The 17461-nt window shown below is 33.5% G+C and overlaps 6 protein-coding genes across 7 annotated transcripts; 3 read left to right on the forward strand and 3 right to left on the reverse strand.

Annotated features, from left to right (window-relative positions):
• Nucleotide 1: 1 nt before the first annotated feature.
• On the reverse strand, nt 2–1891 carry LOC136782205 (uncharacterized). Its single transcript, XM_066741466.1, has 3 exons — nt 1415–1891; nt 1118–1348; nt 2–860 (listed from the first exon to the last, which is right to left on the reverse strand). Exons 1-3 carry the CDS (start codon nt 1723–1725, stop codon nt 20–22), a joined length of 1383 nt encoding a protein of 460 aa, XP_066597563.1. The 5' UTR covers nt 1726–1891; the 3' UTR covers nt 2–19.
• A 278-nt stretch (nt 1892–2169) lies between these two features.
• Nucleotides 2170–5786, forward strand: ClC-b (chloride channel protein 7). Its single transcript, XM_066741454.1, has 12 exons — nt 2170–2480; nt 2567–2698; nt 2792–2990; nt 3070–3323; nt 3398–3575; nt 3646–4170; nt 4311–4480; nt 4550–4729; nt 4788–4997; nt 5070–5315; nt 5401–5481; nt 5552–5786. The coding sequence occupies exons 1-12, from the start codon at nt 2328–2330 to the stop codon at nt 5651–5653; spliced, it is 2430 nt and encodes an 809-aa protein (XP_066597551.1). The 5' UTR covers nt 2170–2327; the 3' UTR covers nt 5654–5786.
• Nucleotides 5787–6292: 506 nt separating this feature from the next.
• Sec61alpha (SEC61 translocon subunit alpha) lies at nt 6293–9717 on the forward strand. The gene is made up of 8 exons (XM_066741465.1): nt 6293–6471; nt 6648–6715; nt 6919–6984; nt 7061–7271; nt 7335–7592; nt 7682–7848; nt 7935–8324; nt 8407–9717. Exons 1-8 carry the CDS (start codon nt 6465–6467, stop codon nt 8668–8670), a joined length of 1431 nt encoding a protein of 476 aa, XP_066597562.1. The 5' UTR covers nt 6293–6464; the 3' UTR covers nt 8671–9717.
• A 146-nt stretch (nt 9718–9863) lies between these two features.
• On the reverse strand, nt 9864–13658 carry omd (integrator complex subunit 5 omd). Its single transcript, XM_066741453.1, has 11 exons — nt 13534–13658; nt 13243–13463; nt 13044–13173; nt 12562–12971; nt 12352–12487; nt 11616–12285; nt 11298–11539; nt 11025–11230; nt 10803–10949; nt 10326–10727; nt 9864–10254 (listed from the first exon to the last, which is right to left on the reverse strand). The coding sequence occupies exons 1-11, from the start codon at nt 13541–13543 to the stop codon at nt 10033–10035; spliced, it is 2796 nt and encodes a 931-aa protein (XP_066597550.1). The 5' UTR covers nt 13544–13658; the 3' UTR covers nt 9864–10032.
• A 138-nt stretch (nt 13659–13796) lies between these two features.
• Nucleotides 13797–15508, forward strand: LOC136782206 (enoyl-[acyl-carrier-protein] reductase, mitochondrial). The gene is made up of 4 exons (XM_066741467.1): nt 13797–14237; nt 14300–14536; nt 14594–15046; nt 15106–15508. The coding sequence occupies exons 1-4, from the start codon at nt 14064–14066 to the stop codon at nt 15334–15336; spliced, it is 1095 nt and encodes a 364-aa protein (XP_066597564.1). The 5' UTR covers nt 13797–14063; the 3' UTR covers nt 15337–15508.
• OSCP1 (Organic solute carrier partner 1) lies at nt 15502–17349 on the reverse strand. Of its 2 annotated transcripts, XM_066741469.1 has the most exons (5): nt 16922–17349; nt 16711–16834; nt 16287–16606; nt 15943–16220; nt 15502–15882 (listed from the first exon to the last, which is right to left on the reverse strand). In XM_066741469.1, the coding sequence occupies exons 2-5, from the start codon at nt 16820–16822 to the stop codon at nt 15516–15518; spliced, it is 1077 nt and encodes a 358-aa protein (XP_066597566.1). In that variant the 5' UTR covers nt 16823–16834; nt 16922–17349; the 3' UTR covers nt 15502–15515. The 2 variants fall into 2 exon arrangements, with proteins under 2 accessions (XP_066597566.1, XP_066597565.1); XM_066741468.1 differs by having other exon boundaries at nt 16711–17348.
• Nucleotides 17350–17461: the final 112 nt, after the last annotated feature.

Raw genomic sequence — 17461 nt, forward strand, 5'->3', positions numbered from 1 at the left:
GTAACTTTTTAAAATTATTTTATTCTGCAAGTCCTTCCTTAATACAAACATTATGCAACATTTCATTATAATAAACATTTTTTAAAGATACTAACATACTATCTGTAAAATCTTGATCAAATGGAATTGTTACAGTGAGAAAGCTATTGTCATAAGATGCAAATACAATAAAATCAGTTATATCTATATTTAAGATTGCCATTCCAATTTGAATTTGCGCATAATACATATGCTTCTTTTTCAATGTTAAATCAGTATTTAAATAAGGAAGAAATTGTACTATATCTGAAATAGTATTTGTTTTGCCAGCAAATGGACACTTGACTTCAATTAATTTGGTACATTTTTGATTCTCATCCAAAATAACACCGTCTGGAGAAAATCCTAGCCAAGGATTCATTTCTGGTACAACTAGTCCCATGATTTCAACCTTAACGCCATTATACTTTTCATATGTATGTCTTGCTATTGTTTCATATTCAATACCATGTTTTATTGCCTCTGTTTGTTTAAAAGGCTTTGGATAAAAATATTGATTTGATTTCTTCTCCCAATTTGGGGTTTTATTTCTCATATATGTATATAAGGCATAACATCTTGATCCTGTCACTCGAAATTGTCTTTCTTTAATCCATAATGCTCTACTTTTAAAAGTTTCTTCACAAACTAATTTAGAATTTACATTCAATGAATTTAAAAAGTTTGCACAACACTTTCTTCTTGGTAGACATGGGGAATTCTTTGCTAAAGACAACATTGAATTTGATGGAGAGTTATTAAAAATATTTTGTATCATATGACAATTTGCTTCCAAAGTATTATTATTTTCTTCCATGATTAGGGGTTCATGTCTTCCAGACCTATATTTTTACAAAATTAGTTAAAAGATAGAATATTTTAGAATATTACACATTTAATCTGGTGAATATTATAAAAAAAAAAGTAATTGTATTTAGATATATTAAAGATATTTAAAATGTCAAAGTTTTACTTAACGTCATACTACCATTTCAAAAGTAAAAAAATTTAACAAATAATGTTTACATTAAAAGACTTTAGAAAGATTCACTTTGACATATTTTTTTATCAAATACTATACAATTATACTTATGTATACATGTGCTTATGCAATGCAGAATTCTTATTTTTAGTTATCAGGACTTCTGATATTTCTCTTTTTTGGTAGTCTGTGAGTGTGACAGCTTTGTCTTTCTTAATCTTCTCTTTAAAACATTCATGCTCACAAAGTGGTTTTGGAGTATAAGTTTCCATGGATTTTAATTGTGGAATTTTCCATAAACATTTTGTGTCAGTGCATGATACCAAATCGAAATCATTAACATCAAATCTAAAACATAATTATTGTTAGCAAAGACTAATTATAATTAATGATAAAACAGTAAAAATATAATACCTGCTAAGATATAGGAAAACAGCTACGCTATGTTTACATTTTTTACTTAAACCAGCTTTGCAGGAACATTTCACATCTTTGATTTTTGCAGCAGAAGAAATTGATCCATTTATTTCATGAGGGCTTCCTTTCATATTAGATGTTTGTAAACAAAATGCTATAAAATTGAAGTCACTTGTCTCCTTTACACTCGTTGTTTTACCACAAAATATTATGTGCTTAGCGTTTAATAATTTTTCCCCTTCAATAAAATTACGATGTGAAGGTATTGATTTAGTAAAATTGCAAATTTCATTAATTGTAAGCTTCATCCTGATTTTTAATCGTGCAGTAAGTACATAAAGTAGTTCGGCCTATCAAAAATATTACCTACTCTTTTCGGCCATATTGTTTTTGTGACGTCACGACCGCCAATCCCAATATGTATAGTTAAATGACCTATATTCTTTGAGAGATAGTGTGTGTTTAAGGATACAAAACTTGTGTAATTTTTAATGTATGTATCTGCATATCAGTTGTAACGCTAAGTAGTAAAATCGCTTTACCAAATAACCTCTGACATTTCTTATTCTATATAGAAAAAATGATATCTCCCCCTTTTATGTATTACGCATTATTTGTAGATTAAAGCATTATTGGTTGGCGCTTGCGCATTTTATCTGTATAGGGAGTCATTTCCGGGATTGTCCGACTATAATGAATAAGGGTCACGTGATAATCTTGTCAGTGATTGCTAATAAACTTGGTGTTGTTTCATTGTTTCCCTGTGTAGTTTCGTATGTTATTCCATACGACCCATACGTTCAAGTAATAGGTTCGTCATGATTTGGATATTAGATCAAAGTGACATATCGCATTTGATTATGTGAAACGCATTTCTACAACCTCTCGACTCGATGAATGTTTTAATAAAATGACGAAATCTTCTCAAGTTAAAGTGTCAATCAACACCAGTGCTGAAGACAGTAACAGCAATGTTGACAACGATGATGATAAAGGAAGCCTGCTAATACGTAGAAATAACTTTCCTTCCTATTTACACAAAGATATTAATGTCAGGTTTAGGGTAATTCTTTCTGAAATATTTGTTTCTTTTTCTTTGACTGAACCTCTGTACAATTAAATATCAGTGCTCAAATTTCTTTTCTTTAGAATGTATACCACAATGATCTAAGTATTACAACTAATAGTATTTTGGAAAGTGTCTGTGACCGTCACATCAGGGTATTGAATTCTGGAGAAGTAAAACCAGGAGATACAAATTTTTTATCCACCAACTACGAGGTAAAATTTTCCACTTATATTTATTATAGTCATATCATTTAAACAATTTCCATAGATTTTATACATATATTGTGATTTTTTTGCCAAATTCAGAGTCTAGATTATGATTTCTGTGAAAATTATATTTTACTCAACGAGGAAAGGCAAAAAGGCTACAAATTTGTTGTAAAAAAGAATTTAGCTAGATGGCTTATATTTTTACTCATAGGAATTATTACAGCATTTATAGCCTGCTTTGTTAATATTTCCATAGAAATATTATCAAATTTAAAATATGGTTTTCTTAAAAAATGTATCCTTTAAGTTCTGTGGTAATAATGAATTAACATATATCATTAGAAAAAGACAATTTTTCCTCAATTCTAGAACAGATGTTGATCATTGTATAAATGAAAACTGTTTATGGCTACCATTCTTGTTATGGATGTGCCTTAATGCTGTACCTGTTGTAATAGGTGCTACTTTAGTAGCATATGTAGAGCCTATCGCTGCTGGCAGTGGTATACCTCAAGTAAAATGCTATTTAAATGGTGTGAAAATACCAAGAGTTGTGAGAATTAAAACATTGGCTGTGAAGACATTTGGAGTAATAGCTACAGTAGTTGGTGGACTTGCTGGAGGAAAAGTATTAAAATCTATTTTAATAAGAATGCAATCTATGTAACTTCTAGCATATAATTAAATATACATTCTTAATAGGAAGGTCCAATGATACATTCTGGAGCTGTTGTTGCTGCTGGTATATCACAAGGAAAGAGTACAACTTTCAAAAAAGACCTGGGAATTTTCCAATATTTTCGAGAGGACCATGAGAAACGAGATTTTGTTGCTGGTGGTGCAGCTTCTGGAGTATCAGCAGCGTTTGGTGCTCCAATTGGTAATTTTTCATTATTTTCTTTGACATTGGCTTAAAAAACTTTTCTTCTACTAATCTTCAAAAATTGCAGGTGGAGTATTATTTAGTATAGAGGAAGGAACAAGTTTTTTTAACCAAAGTCTTACATGGAGAACACTATTTGCCAGTATGATTACAACTTTCACACTGAATATTATTCTCAGTACATACAATGGCCATCCTGGTGATTTGTCCTACCCAGGACTTTTAAATTTAGGCAAATTTGAAGCGATTCCTTACCAGGTTTATGAGATACCATTATTTATATTAATGGGGACAATAGGCGGAATTACGGGGGCCCTTTGGAATCATATAAATTATAAAATTACATGTTATCGACTGAAATATGTCAAGCAGAAATGGTTAAAAGTTTTAGAAGCTGTTGGTGTAGCAATTGCAAGTGCAGCAATTCCATTTGCAATGATCTATTTCTTAGATGATTGTAAACCATTGGATAAAGTCAGAACAAAGTTCCCTATTAAAATGTACTGCCAAGAAAATGAATACAGTGCTGTTGGAGCTTTATGGTTTCAAACACCAGAGAGCAGTGTTCGGTCGTTATTCCATGATCCAAAGGGTACTATGAAGTAATTTCTAAGAAGCTAGCTGGAATAAAAACTAAGATGTTGAGGATAGCTCTCTGGCCTCTTATGTGTGTTCCAGCTATTTCTTTTTGATTTAATTCAAGCAAATTCATATAATGAAATAATTTTCCAGGATCTCATAATAGCGGTACTTTAGCTATTTTTATTATCGTCTATTATTTTATGGCTGTTTTCACTTATGGTCTTTCAATGTCGGGTGGCCTTTTCATTCCTTCTCTCCTAATTGGATCTGCATGGGGCAGATTAATTGGATCAGGGCTAGCAATGATTTGGCCTAATTGTGTAAGGATAGGAATGATAAAATAGGATTGGTCATAAATAGATTTGTTATAGTATAGTTTTCATGCTCAGATGCTGTTAGACCCCGGAAAATACGCTTTGCTGGGAGCTGCCGCGCAATTAGGAGGTGTAGTCAGGATGACCATTAGCTTAACAGCTATTTTAATAGAAGCTACACAAGGAATTTATTTTGGACTGCCCATTATAATTGTTTTAATCATGGCTAAATGGGTTGGAGACTTTTTCAATGAGGTAATATATCCTTCAAATATTTGAATATATTTTTACTTATTGTTTCAATCTTTTACAGGGAATTTATGAGATTCACACTCAAATGGCAGGTGTGCCACTTTTACCATGGGAACCACCACCTTTGTCCAACAATATTTATGCAAGTGAAATTATGAGTCACCCAGTCGTCACGTTAAAAACTGTGGAAAATGTTGGACATATTGTTGAGTTATTAAAATGTGTCACGTTTAATGGTTTTCCGATAGTAGATCCACCAAGCAGTGATGAGGTTGCTTCAATAAATTTAAATCGTTTTTTCTTCATACATAAAACATTTCCTAACTAAGGATATTACTTTCAGACCGAAATAAATTCTTATGGTCGGCTAAGAGGCTTAATTTTGCGTTCGCAATTGATAGTTTTAATACAAAACAAAGTATTCATTGACAATGACGAATGTTGGGAAAGGGATTTTGATATGAAATTATTTTCCAAAGAATACCCCAGGTACCCCACTATTGAACAAGTTAATGTAACTGAGACTGAAAAAACCTATGCAATAGACTTGAGACCTTTTATGAATCCCTCACCATACACCATTAAACACGTTAGTATTCATCGGTACAATAAGAAAATCATTTTGATTAGAGCCATGTTCAATATAACATTATTTATTAATAATATTCTTGCAGAATGCAACACTGCCTAGGACCTTCAGATTGTTCAGAGCTTTAGGTTTAAGACATTTACCTGTTTTAAATGATTTGAATGAGGTAAAATTTACATCAATATCTTATATTAATTAATTTACCAAGATTGATTAATTCATTATTCTTTCTGCAGGTGGTTGGGATGATAACCCGTAAAGATGTTGCAAGGTATCGAATTTGGAGACACAGAGGCCAAATGGGCCTAGATGAGCTCTTGATTACAAATACAGTTTAATCTATATCTTTTCTCTTTTGTTTAAATTAGTTAAATGAAATCAATTTTATATACTGAATATATGTAAAAAAGAATAATGCAATTAATATAAGTAATATATTTGCTTATGATATTATTTATTAAAATAAAGCTCTTAGTTATTTACAAATAATTCCCAGCCAAGACTTGACCACAATTTAAAAAATAAGTAAACGGGTAGGATCACTGCAAGTAGAAGTAAATAATACTCGTACGTAGATACATACGTCATCCTCTCATTTGACTTAAACTTCGCTAAATTAAACGAAGCGTCTAAAATATATTTGTCTAATATACGATCACTGGAAGACAAAATAATTTCAATTAATTTGCAACGCAAAAATGAATTAACAATAAACTAACCATTACTAACTTATATCTTTATTAATTGTTTGCTAGAATCAGTGTTTATACGTTTGTAACAAACACTACTTGTTGTTTTCTCTTTAAGATTTTCCTGTTTTGAGCATGTCAATTGTCAAGTTGAGGTTACATTACATCTGACTGAAATGTCTGAGACTGAAACGCAAAGAAGAACATACGACACCTGGTGGGAGCTCGAGAAAGTTTGAGTGTCGTGTGCCGGCCAACATCATCAGGTCACGTGACATTGGCATATTGATACGTGTCGGCGAGGAAAGCCACGACTCGCTTCACTTTACCAGTCAAGCATACGCGGCCGCCTTCAACGTTGGTTTTGTATTCTTGTTTCCACGAAACAGATCCATAGAGTATCTTCTTCTCAACTTCTGCAGATCGTCTTTAGCTCCGATAACTAACTTTTACCATTAAAATGGGATGTAAGTACAAAATTCATAAATCACCGACTATTTATCTCAACTTTCCACTAATTTTACCCGAATTCTTTGCATTAACCTCCAGTGTGAGAAAAGCCTACAACATATTGCTATTAATAACAGATTTTCTGAAAACCTAAGAGAATTTCATATCTTAATAGAAAGTTTTAATGTTTCAGTTAAGTTTCTAGAGGTGATAAAGCCGTTTTGTAGTATTTTACCGGAAATAGCGAAACCATCGCGTAAGGTGAGTCTTTGTCAATCTATTTTCGTCTTTCCTAGATATTTTCATTTACTTATGCCCACAATTTCTCCAAATTCACCTTCCTGCATTTTTCCTAGTTCTATACTAAGAGCTTCTTTGCCTCTTCTTACCATCTGTCATTTAAATTTCTTTGAGTATTACTGCACTCAAGAAGTTTAACTAACTGGACTACTTTTTCATTTCAGATCCAATTCAGGGAGAAAGTACTATGGACTGCTATTACTTTATTTATTTTCCTAGTATGCTGTCAGGTAAGCCAAAATCATTTATTTTTAAGCTTATTCTAATGTTGTTGGATAATTGACTAACTCTGATAAAAATATTCAGATTCCACTTTTTGGAATCATGTCTTCAGACAGCGCAGATCCATTTTACTGGATTCGTGTTATTCTTGCATCAAATAGAGGTACTCTTATGGAATTGGGTATTTCACCTATTGTTACTTCCGGCCTTATTATGCAACTTTTGCATGGAGCAAAAATCATTGAAGTTGGTGATACTCCGAAAGACAGAGCACTTTTTAATGGAGCACAGAAATGTAAGTAAAATTATAAAAAAATTTAATGTTTTCCTTTGTTCATTAATTTTTGTTTCCTTACAGTATTTGGAATGGTCATTACTGTTGGACAAGCAATTGTTTATGTGATGACTGGAATGTATGGTGATCCAACTGAAATTGGAGCTGGTGTATGTCTTCTTATTATCATCCAGCTGTTTGTAGCTGGTCTGATTGTTCTGTTGCTTGATGAGTTGCTTCAAAAGGGTTATGGTCTTGGCAGTGGAATTTCACTATTCATTGCTACTAATATTTGTGAGACCATTGTTTGGAAAGCATTTTCACCAGCTACTGTCAATACTGGTGTGTGTTTGATAAACTTGCGATTTTTTAATGGAAGTTTCCTGTAATTTTTTTGATGTTGATGTTCAATACAATCTTATCCTTGACAGGAAGGGGTACTGAATTTGAAGGAGCTGTAATAGCACTATTCCACTTGTTGGCTACCAGACAAGACAAAGTAAGAGCTCTCAGAGAAGCTTTTTACAGGCAGAATCTTCCCAACTTAATGAATTTACTTGCCACAATCTTGGTCTTTGCCATAGTTATATACTTCCAAGTAGGTTTCCTATATTCATGTTTCTTCTAATTAACATTCATTAATCTGTTAAAAAAAAGATAACCAAAGCAATGAAAAATTTTTAGGGCTTCCGTGTTGATCTACCAATAAAATCAGCCAGATACCGTGGTCAATACAGTAGCTATCCAATCAAATTGTTCTACACCAGCAACATTCCGATTATCCTTCAATCGGCTTTGGTTTCGAACTTATATGTCATTTCTCAAATGCTGGCAGTGAAATTTCAAGGAAACATAATAGTTAATTTACTTGGAGTTTGGTCAGATGTTGGTGGAGGGGGTCCTGCCAGATCGTATCCTGTCGGTGGTTTATGTTACTACCTGTCACCTCCTGAATCTGTAGGACATATCGTGCAGGATCCTGTCCACGCTATGCTTTATATACTATTTATGCTTGGATCTTGCGCATTCTTTTCAAAAACGTGGATTGAAGTATCGGGTAGCTCAGCCAAAGATGTAAGTGTATCTTAATAGAATAAAATAATGGATAAAATTTATTAGCAACGAAATATAATAAAATAATAAAAATTGTTTTCAGGTCGCTAAGCAATTGAAGGAACAGCAGATGGTAATGAGAGGTCACAGGGATAATTCTTTAATTCGTGAATTGAACAGATATATTCCGACTGCAGCAGCGTTTGGCGGTCTTTGCATTGGTGCTCTGTCGGTTTTGGCCGATTTCTTAGGCGCTATTGGCTCAGGAACAGGAATTCTGCTAGCCGTAACGATCATCTACCAGTACTTCGAGATTTTCGTTAAGGAACAAAGTGAAATGGGTGGCACGGGTACACTACTATTCTAAATACACCTCAGAATATAGACTTGAAAAGTGACATTTTTAAATACCGAAAAACTGCATAATAATTTATTGTGAAACCACGGCAACGTCTACACAGCTCTTCACATCTCCAGTCTTGAGCACATACGATCTGGTTCTGTACAAGTACAAGCTCGCGTGTTTCGATGGGCTTGCTGGAGCGAGCTAAGGATCTGTGCTGGCAAGTTTCTGAGAGTGAATGCGCTGCCGATGGGTCTTCATTACGCCCGAGTGCGCGTAATTAGTTTATAATCGAAGTATAGTTTAACACCTTGTTAAATGGAGAGCCCGCCTCCGGGCATTATCACCATTTTTACTCAGTAATTCATTACTGATTCGATAACACATAACGCATTCTTCATAAGGAATTTCTTATAGCTTAAATATCCAATTACCTTTAAATATTTACATCACTTAAGGAGTTTGCAAATATTTAAATTACGTTCAAGGATATTGGATATTTATTATAGCTATTGTGAATAATGCGTACTCTTCTGGTAATAAATGCTTTTAAAATGCACATTCTTAAAACGTTCATCAATCTTTTAGATAGTGGACGATTTAGTCTGTGTTTCCTGAATATTGTGCACATCTTTTGTGCTCAAATGTGACTCCGATCTTCATCCCTACTCACTCATTGATCATTTAAAGCAACTTTTTGATAACTGGGAACATCTCTCTAGATTTAATCTATCACTTTTGCAAAGGAGAGTTCGATCTCTAGAACTGCTGTACATATAAGGATTGAAGCGGTACTTCACGTACTTTTTTTTATTATTAACAAAAATTTGTTCAAGCGATCATGTACAATTAAGCGTTGCATGTAACGTTATGAATAAAGCGTGAGAGGACGCGCCGCCCAGCTAGGGCATCATGCAACTTAAATCACAACTGATTGAAAACGGTATTCACTTTATCGTAAATACCATCATTCCTGTAATTTAAAATATTATAAAGAGAACTAAGAATTGTTCTTTGTATATGTTTGAAAAGAATATCCTTTTATAAAGATTTAAATGCTACTTTTCCTTCTCTCTTTGTTCTTTATTTATGTTTATTACTTCCTCATATTGATCTGAGTGCCAAATCTTTTTTACAGAATCTACACTCAGGTCATTTGTTGCTAAAAAAGAACGAAATTTATTTTTAACGCGAAAAAACAGTGCATGCTTCATACACTTAGCGGTTTGAAGCAAATATATAAGCAACAATTACTTTCTATTTTATACAATGTGAATGTCATTTTCTACTTCGTGGGTGGAAATTGTTACTCAAGAAGAAAATATAGTTATTGTTGAACAATGGCAATATTGCAGTATTTATTTTAATGTTCCAATTGATAAAAATTCATTTGTTTTCACTATAAAACAGAGAGGAGTAGAGAGGACCTACAGTATGTATATTGGCCAATAAAAGTAATCGAAGAGTTTCCGTAAAACGTGCGTTAGGTACGGAAGTATCGACGTCTCTCCAAGCAATGTTGGCTCCCTCACTTCTCGTAAATAATGCAGGAGATGGGACATTTTCGTGCATGTACGCCCATACGCATTCGCGCATTATAATGTTTATCTACAAGAATAAATGATTGAAAGGTCTCTTTCTGTATACCGCTATTGAAAGTAAAAGAATAATAAAATTACCTGATGTGGTTCAAGAATAGGCAAAATATCCCTAATACTTGCTAACGGAGGTGGTAATAATTGGCCAAGAGCCATCACGTTGACCAAAGAAACACCTTCTTCGATATTCCAATTGGCAATAACGGTAGCAGCAATTCCTCTCAATAATACCGAAGAGTACGCTAACGTTGGCCTATACCAAGCTGTTAGTTCTAGTAATGCCCACAATAATGGCACATCTTTAAAAGCTCGACGAATTTGCAAATCTCTCTCCACCGTTACTTTGGTAAATTCCTCGTCTGGCCATGGTAACCCATTGTACATAACATCGGGCGAGATTAACTCAACTAATAGCAAACTGACTAATGTCAGAGTGTCCAGATTTACAGGATAACGTTCTGTCTTCAAATTACTGCAGCATGCCTAAAATATTTCGTATGAGTCAATACCATTAATTTATATCTGTAACACCGTAGTATCTAACTGGAATTTGCTTACTTTCAGTACGTCCATTAAATGCATTTTGTTTCCCGTAATAATTTCTTTATCCAGCGTATTTTCTGGCGGTGGCTTCCTTGGTCCATACCCTATTACTCCAGCGTGAAATACACTCGAGTGTCGTTGGGCCAACATCGTGCTTGTACCCTTATAACGATATCATATGCATCATTTAAACTTATTTAATGTTATTTTTAATTGTTTATTATTTGTTGTTGATACCTGCTTGTGATTTTGCGTTAACAATAGCATCTCTTCAAATTTGGGCTCTAACTTTTCCTTAGCTCCAAAATACTTAGCAGGTCCCTCACTTATGCTATGGCTCAAGATCTCTCTGAGAGCTAGGGCTCTGGCACAAGGAGAATAACACGTAAGTCCGCGCAATAATCTGCATACAATTTTAACCGCCTTCTCCTTTTTAGTAGAATCTAATAACATAAACTGTTAATTGTCCAAAGTAACATAGAAAAATATCTAATAAAGAAACATATTTACCATCGTTTTGTATAGATATAAAAAAATATTTTATTATTGCAGTCGTCAATTTTAGAGTTAGTTCAACATTAATATTCTGTTCGGTATTAAACACACTTAATAGGTCCAGGACAATAGCAATGTCATTTGCCAAATCAAAGTCGCTAATTTTAGTCAATAAGCATGAGATTTGATGAACGTTCGCTTTTATACCCCTCGTTATCATTCGGGATCTAAATATAATTGCCTTGGATTTCTCCCATCTAGAATGCAGAGAAAAAAGCTTATAACGATTTAATAAATATATTCTTTTATTTGAATGCTTAACACAATACGTACTTTAATAGTAGAGCAAGATTTTGAAAGAATTGCCTCGACTCTTGGTAATCCAAACAATTTTTGTAATGAATTTCTCTAAGTGCTTGTTCGACTACCAAAGTGAAATATCCTTCGCTTATAAAAATATTTTCAGTCTCGGTTTTGTTAATAGGAAACAAAATCATATTGTTGGATATCAGTTTGATCAGCGCAGCAAGATGAAGTTTAGTCTGCGCATTGATTAGCATATACGAGGCTGCTGAAATTATAATATTCGAACACTGACCACCAAGGAGACAAAGCAATCTCACGGTTGTCTGTACTTTTAGCGGATAGGGAGATAAAAGTAATGGCAAGATTATGGGCAATTCCTGTTTAATAGAATTTAATAATGCAACTTTTGTTAACTGCGGTCCGTGGGTTCGCATCAATAAGTCCATTTCTTGAAGAATTAATTCTAAAATTTCCCTGCAGACACTCTTTACACTTTGCGCCGCATTTACGCTATGATATCCAACGTTACTAGTACTCAAACTTATATCCAATAATAAATTTATAATTTGTGATGCACCCTGCTCACAGCCTAATGCCAAATGAACAGCTAAGTCTATCAATGCTTCTGGTTTATTATCGAAATATTTACACCAGTCTTTAGCGAACAGGGCTAGCTGTGGTATTATGTTTGGTGTCACTGAAAAAATATGGTAATAATAATGATTAATTACCTTGCAATTAGTGTTATACTTAAACAGCTTACAAATTTGAAGCACATCTGTTGTTAATGCTTTCAATAAGGTTTGAGAAAGTGATGCCAAATTTAATAAAAATGGGACTGTAGCAAGTTTTTGTTTTTTTGTATCATCATCAATAACTTGGTCTTCAACTAAACTCCACTGTAATCAATAGAATATAATTAATAATTGCCTAATTATGAAAAATTCACAATTGATCTTAATGAAAGGAATACCTTGAATAAATCTAGCATTGCTTGTCGTATATCTTTAAAATGACTACCTGCCAAATGACCCAAAATACCAACAACTGAATTTAATTTTGGATTTTTTATATTGTATTCATATCCCATTGAGCAAAAATCTTTCAATCCACATGAAAGAACTCGTGTTATTACTGTATTAGGAAAACAACAGCCTACATGTGCAACTACCCAATCAAAATATGGACTATGTAGAACACTGGTATCCAGTAGTGCCTTAACACATGACTCGGTATTGGAGTGAATTAAACATTGGACACATCTAGCAACAATGTCAATTAATGTATGAGTTGCTTTACATGACATCCATTGTTGCAAGAAATCATTTATTCCTGCATTAATTGGCAGATTTCCACGTTTCGCATAATCTGTTGATAACTTTCCTAAAATATGTGATTACAAATAAGATATTAATTTTGTACTTTTCACTTTATAGATAAAAGCATAAATATTACCTAATAGCTCTAGAGCCCAAGTGGAAATTATAGGAGCCCATGCTTCAGGATCATTGTGTATACAACTGCATAAGGCTGTATATATTTCTGCAATGATAGCTTCTTCGGGTATTGTGCTAATCTGATTATTCTACAGGAACATGATTATTTTTAGCAATAAATAAGAGAGTATTATAATTTGAATTTTATTGCTTTTTACCTCTATTTGTCTAACGTATTTTGCCACAGCTGTAAAAAAAACACTACAAAAATATTCTAAGACTGCATCTCGTGCAGCAGGAAGATTGATTAACAAATTTAAAGCTGTTCTGGTCACGTCAATAGTGTTTGTACTGTGACTTGATCTGACAGCTCCTGTTATGAATTTTCTAACCTCATTTAAAATTTCTTGAGGAGACAATGTATCCCCACACGATAACACTGAAATACAAATTTTAATTAATTATACTAAAATGATACGCTATTATTTGTTAGATTTAGAAAAACTTGCCACAACTCATAGTATTGTATAATTAATAACGAATTACTAATACAGTTTATAATATTTATATATAAATTGGCAGCCTTTTGTATGATGTTATGTTCATGTGACGTCATTTGTGTATAAGCGGGTATACCGGGTTTACAATAGTTTACATGCCACACATGGAGGCCCGCTGCCCGAGGCATGGAGGAGATTGGAGATGCGATGCGAGGTACGGACGGTACACTGTACAGTACGAACGAACACAGCGAACACTACGAACAGTACGAACTGCGATTACTGCGAACAGTGCGAACGAAGTACCCGAAGTACTTCCATGATTATACTGAATAAACATGTAAAACTCTGTTTTAAAACTCTTTACAATTATTAATTTTTTACCTAGAAAGAGCTATTAGGCATTATAGAGAAAAGGACATTATGTTTAAATAAATAATTAATACTGATCATTAATTTGTCTTTGCAATAAAATAGCAGAATTTGTCTCGCGACAGATTTATTACTGTTTAACCTTAGAACTTTTTGTTATCGAAAAAATGGTTTTTCATTTGGGCAAATTACTTTGGTCTGTTTCTCAATCAGCTTATAAAAATATCAGTGTGGCTAGAAAAATGAGTACAGCTAAGTTATTAATTTACGATAAGCACGGAGAACCTGCTAGTGTTCTACAAATTAAACAATCTGAGTTGAAAGAACCTGAAAAGGATGAGGTGATTAAATTTATTTCTTTATTTATTAGTTCTACTAATGATTTAATACAATTCTTTAACAGGTTACAGTAAAATGGTTGTTGTCTCCTGTGAATCCAGCAGACATAAATACTATTCAAGGAAGATATCCAATTAAGCCTACATTTCCTTCAATTCCAGGTAATGAAGGTGTAGGGGAAATTATTGCTGTAGGCTCTCAAGTAAAAGGCTTTTCTGTTGGTGACAAAATTGTTCCTGGTACAATAAAATTAGGAACATGGAGAACATGTGCCAATTATAAGCCAGATGAAATTATAAAAGTATGAGAAATTATTATAGATTGTAGTAATTAATTTTAAAGGATATCTTAATTACAGATTCCAAAGGAATTTGGTACAGTAGAAGCCAGTATGTTTATTGTAAATCCTTGTACAGCATATAGAATGTTAAAAGATTTTGTAAAATTAAATCCTGGTGATACTGTAATACAAAACGGAGCTAACTCTGCAGTGGGACAACTAGTAATTCAATTATGTAAAGTATATAATTTTCACAGTGTCAATGTAGTCAGGGATAGACCGAATATTCAGGAATTGAAAAATCAGCTAAAAACTCTGGGAGCTGATGAAGTACTGACTGAAGCTGAAGTTAGAACTACACAAATTTTTAAGAATAAACAATTACCATTGCCTAAACTTGCATGTAATTGCGTGTGTGGCCAAAATGCCTTGGATGTTTTGAGACACCTTGCTCATGGTGGAATTATGGTCACTTATGGTGGAATGTCCAGAGAGCCTTTAACAATTCCAGCATCTGCCTTAATTTTTAAGGTAATTTGAATAAATACCTTCTATCAAATAGTAGCTCTAATAATGTTTTTTTTTTTTAGGATCTTACCTTCAAGGGATTTTGGATGACAGCATGGAGTGAAACCCATAAAAATACACAGGAAAAAGAAGACATGTATAAGGATTTAGCAGCTCTCTTCATAGAAAAGAAATTGCAGTGTCCACCGTACAAAATAATTCCATTTTCACAATACCAAGAGGCAATGGTTAATACTCTTAAAACTGAAGGAAAACAGGGAGTGAAATATATTCTTGATTTGACAAAGAGTTAAGAAAGGATCAGGTATATGAATGTGATATATAAAGAGATCTTGTTTTAATTGTACAGCTAAGAATAATTTTTTTTCAAATAATTTTAATTTAATTTGAGCTGTGTTTATAAATAAAAATAGTACAAATTGTATGCTTTTTTAATAAACACTAATGCATTAACAATCTAACAAATTTTTTTTTACTCAATTTCATCTAATAATTCCAACAGGTCCATTCGTTTAACGTTTTCTTCATCCACTTCAAAAAAATCTGCATAAACATTGTCCAGCTGATTTTTATATTCTTCGTTTACTTTAATATTCTTATTCTCCTCATTATTATCCTCTTGTTTTATTCGATTCTCCATTTTCTCATTATTTACATTAATAGCTTCGTCATCTTCCTCTGTAAACAAATTTAACGTAAAAGGTCTGCTGAGGGCTTCCTCAGTCCCCAATTGAGCTGCCAGCATCCCAAGCTCAGCTTTCGTTCCGCAATCCTTTAGAAAATTTTGATTGGCACGCCTTGGTTTACTTTTTTCCGTCATTCCATACGTCGGGGAGTATCTAGCAAACAACGATAATTTAACGAAAATTCATGAAACCGTGGAATGATTATTTTCCTACATGTTCCTGCCGAGAATGGTGATCCGATTGCCAAACAGATTAAAGGACCCTCCGCATTGTTTATCCAATGGAATATCGATTAGCTTAACATTAGCCAAGGTATCTCTGTTCTCCTCGTATCTTTCATCATACTTCATTGCAGTGATATTAAAACTGGCATCCTCATTTTGCAGTCCAAGCCTCAAGAGAACGGAGACTCGTACACAGTAATAGGCGAGATCTTGCAGCAAGTATTCCCTGGCTCTCCATATTTGTTCACACGTAAGATTGCCATAAAACTAAAATTATAAAAAAAGAAGACACGAATGATGGAAATATTAATGATGAAAATAATTTATACCAACGTCTAGGATCATCTGGTGAACGAGACCAACGCATTCTTGAGCATTAGCATCGGTGACCATATCCCTCATGGAGTCTGTGTGATTGAGGGTGATGAGGATGACCTCTCTGGGACCAGTTGCTGCAGTCATTTGATATTTGACCATCATTATCATGAGATCGAACAGCTTGTCCATACTATCTTTGTCCAATTTCATGATGGATGATAACACAGCTATTTCCAGCGTTGGTCTCAGGGATGAAAGTCCCAGAGGAGGAGCTTCGCTGAAAATGGTCGATAATACTTTTGGATTCAGTACGGATGCGGTGACGTCATCCAAAACTATGAACAGAAAAAACATTGTAATTTATTTTATGCTATATATGCGAGAAGAAGTTGGGGGTGCAAGTGACAAGTGTTTGCTTCTGTAATTGTAAACAACTGACCTTGGATGGTCTTGTCAATATCAATCTTTTGGGCTTTCAGTCTTTGTCGCAAAACGTACAGCATTTCCCCGCCCATGTTCAAATATAATAACGGTGTCACGTACAAGGACATGACTAAAAAATTCTACAACGTTACGTTCGGACATTGAAGAGAAACCTGAAAGGTTTTATTAGCTGGTGCAAGGTTGTCTTGACAACTGTTCGTACATACGGAACGGAGGTTGCGCGTTAGAGCAGAAATTTGCCCTTCTCGTATATACACAAGATTATTAACTTTTCCTTAGTTTTTAATAATGTAAGAGGATTTACCTCCAACCTCTATTTTCAGCTACCTTACAAAGTTTCGAAACATCAATTGGTTTGTCTACTTTTTATAATATCGATTCGTGAAAAATTGTTTAAAAAATGTACTTTACAAGTTTAAATCATTTAAAAATTAAACAAATGTCTCATATTTCCTCAGAGAAAGTGGAGAAAATATTTGAATTAGTAAACTAAAAGAATGGCGTATACTCTTTTCAATTTCCCTGCCACGTGTAAGGTCTATTTATAAGTTTGGAAGTTGGAAGGAGCATCTACCGATTTAGAAACACCAATGCTATCACTGAAGAAACTCCCTAGAATATCTTACAATATATATATATATATATATATATATATATATATATAGTAGTGAACCTCGCTTGGTAAGAAAATGCAGATCTGCTTGATTGGAGCGTAAGTATCGTTACAAAATAATTAAAAATCTTAC

The sequence above is a fragment of the Prorops nasuta genome, unplaced genomic scaffold (genome assembly GCF_024137725.1).
Source record: "Prorops nasuta isolate Cenicafe-Biocafe unplaced genomic scaffold, Cenicafe_Pnas_1.2 PNAS00025, whole genome shotgun sequence".
Classification (NCBI taxonomy): domain Eukaryota; kingdom Metazoa; phylum Arthropoda; class Insecta; order Hymenoptera; family Bethylidae; genus Prorops; species Prorops nasuta.

Coding starts and splice junctions, on each gene's coding strand:
- ClC-b (XM_066741454.1), top strand. CDS start 2,328: ATGACGAAATCTTCTCAAGTTAAAGTGTCAATCAACACCAGTGCTGAA. Junction 3,324..3,397: donor GTGGACTTGCTGGAGGAAAA/GTATTAAAATCT, acceptor CATTCTTAATAG/GAAGGTCCAATGATACATTC. Junction 4,171..4,310: donor GTTATTCCATGATCCAAAGG/GTACTATGAAGT, acceptor ATAATTTTCCAG/GATCTCATAATAGCGGTACT.
- LOC136782205 (XM_066741466.1), bottom strand. CDS start 1,725: ATGAAGCTTACAATTAATGAAATTTGCAATTTTACTAAATCAATACCT. Junction 1,349..1,414: donor GTTTTCCTATATCTTAGCAG/GTATTATATTTT, acceptor ATTATGTTTTAG/ATTTGATGTTAATGATTTCG. Junction 861..1,117: donor TCTGCATTGCATAAGCACAT/GTATACATAAGT, acceptor GTAAAAATATAG/GTCTGGAAGACATGAACCCC.
- omd (XM_066741453.1), bottom strand. Junction 12,286..12,351: donor AACAGATGTGCTTCAAATTT/GTAAGCTGTTTA, acceptor ATATTTTTTCAG/TGACACCAAACATAATACCA. Junction 10,950..11,024: donor TAACGCAAAATCACAAGCAG/GTATCAACAACA, acceptor TATCGTTATAAG/GGTACAAGCACGATGTTGGC.
- OSCP1 (XM_066741469.1), bottom strand. CDS start 16,822: ATGTCCTTGTACGTGACACCGTTATTATATTTGAACATGGGCGGGGAA. Junction 16,221..16,286: donor TTCACCAGATGATCCTAGAC/GTTGGTATAAAT, acceptor TTATAATTTTAG/TTTTATGGCAATCTTACGTG. Junction 15,883..15,942: donor ACCATTCTCGGCAGGAACAT/GTAGGAAAATAA, acceptor GTTGTTTGCTAG/ATACTCCCCGACGTATGGAA.
- LOC136782206 (XM_066741467.1), top strand. CDS start 14,064: ATGGTTTTTCATTTGGGCAAATTACTTTGGTCTGTTTCTCAATCAGCT. Junction 14,238..14,299: donor AAGAACCTGAAAAGGATGAG/GTGATTAAATTT, acceptor ATTCTTTAACAG/GTTACAGTAAAATGGTTGTT. Junction 15,047..15,105: donor CATCTGCCTTAATTTTTAAG/GTAATTTGAATA, acceptor TTTTTTTTTTAG/GATCTTACCTTCAAGGGATT.
- Sec61alpha (XM_066741465.1), top strand. Junction 6,985..7,060: donor TTTTCCTAGTATGCTGTCAG/GTAAGCCAAAAT, acceptor AAAAATATTCAG/ATTCCACTTTTTGGAATCAT. Junction 8,325..8,406: donor CGGGTAGCTCAGCCAAAGAT/GTAAGTGTATCT, acceptor AATTGTTTTCAG/GTCGCTAAGCAATTGAAGGA.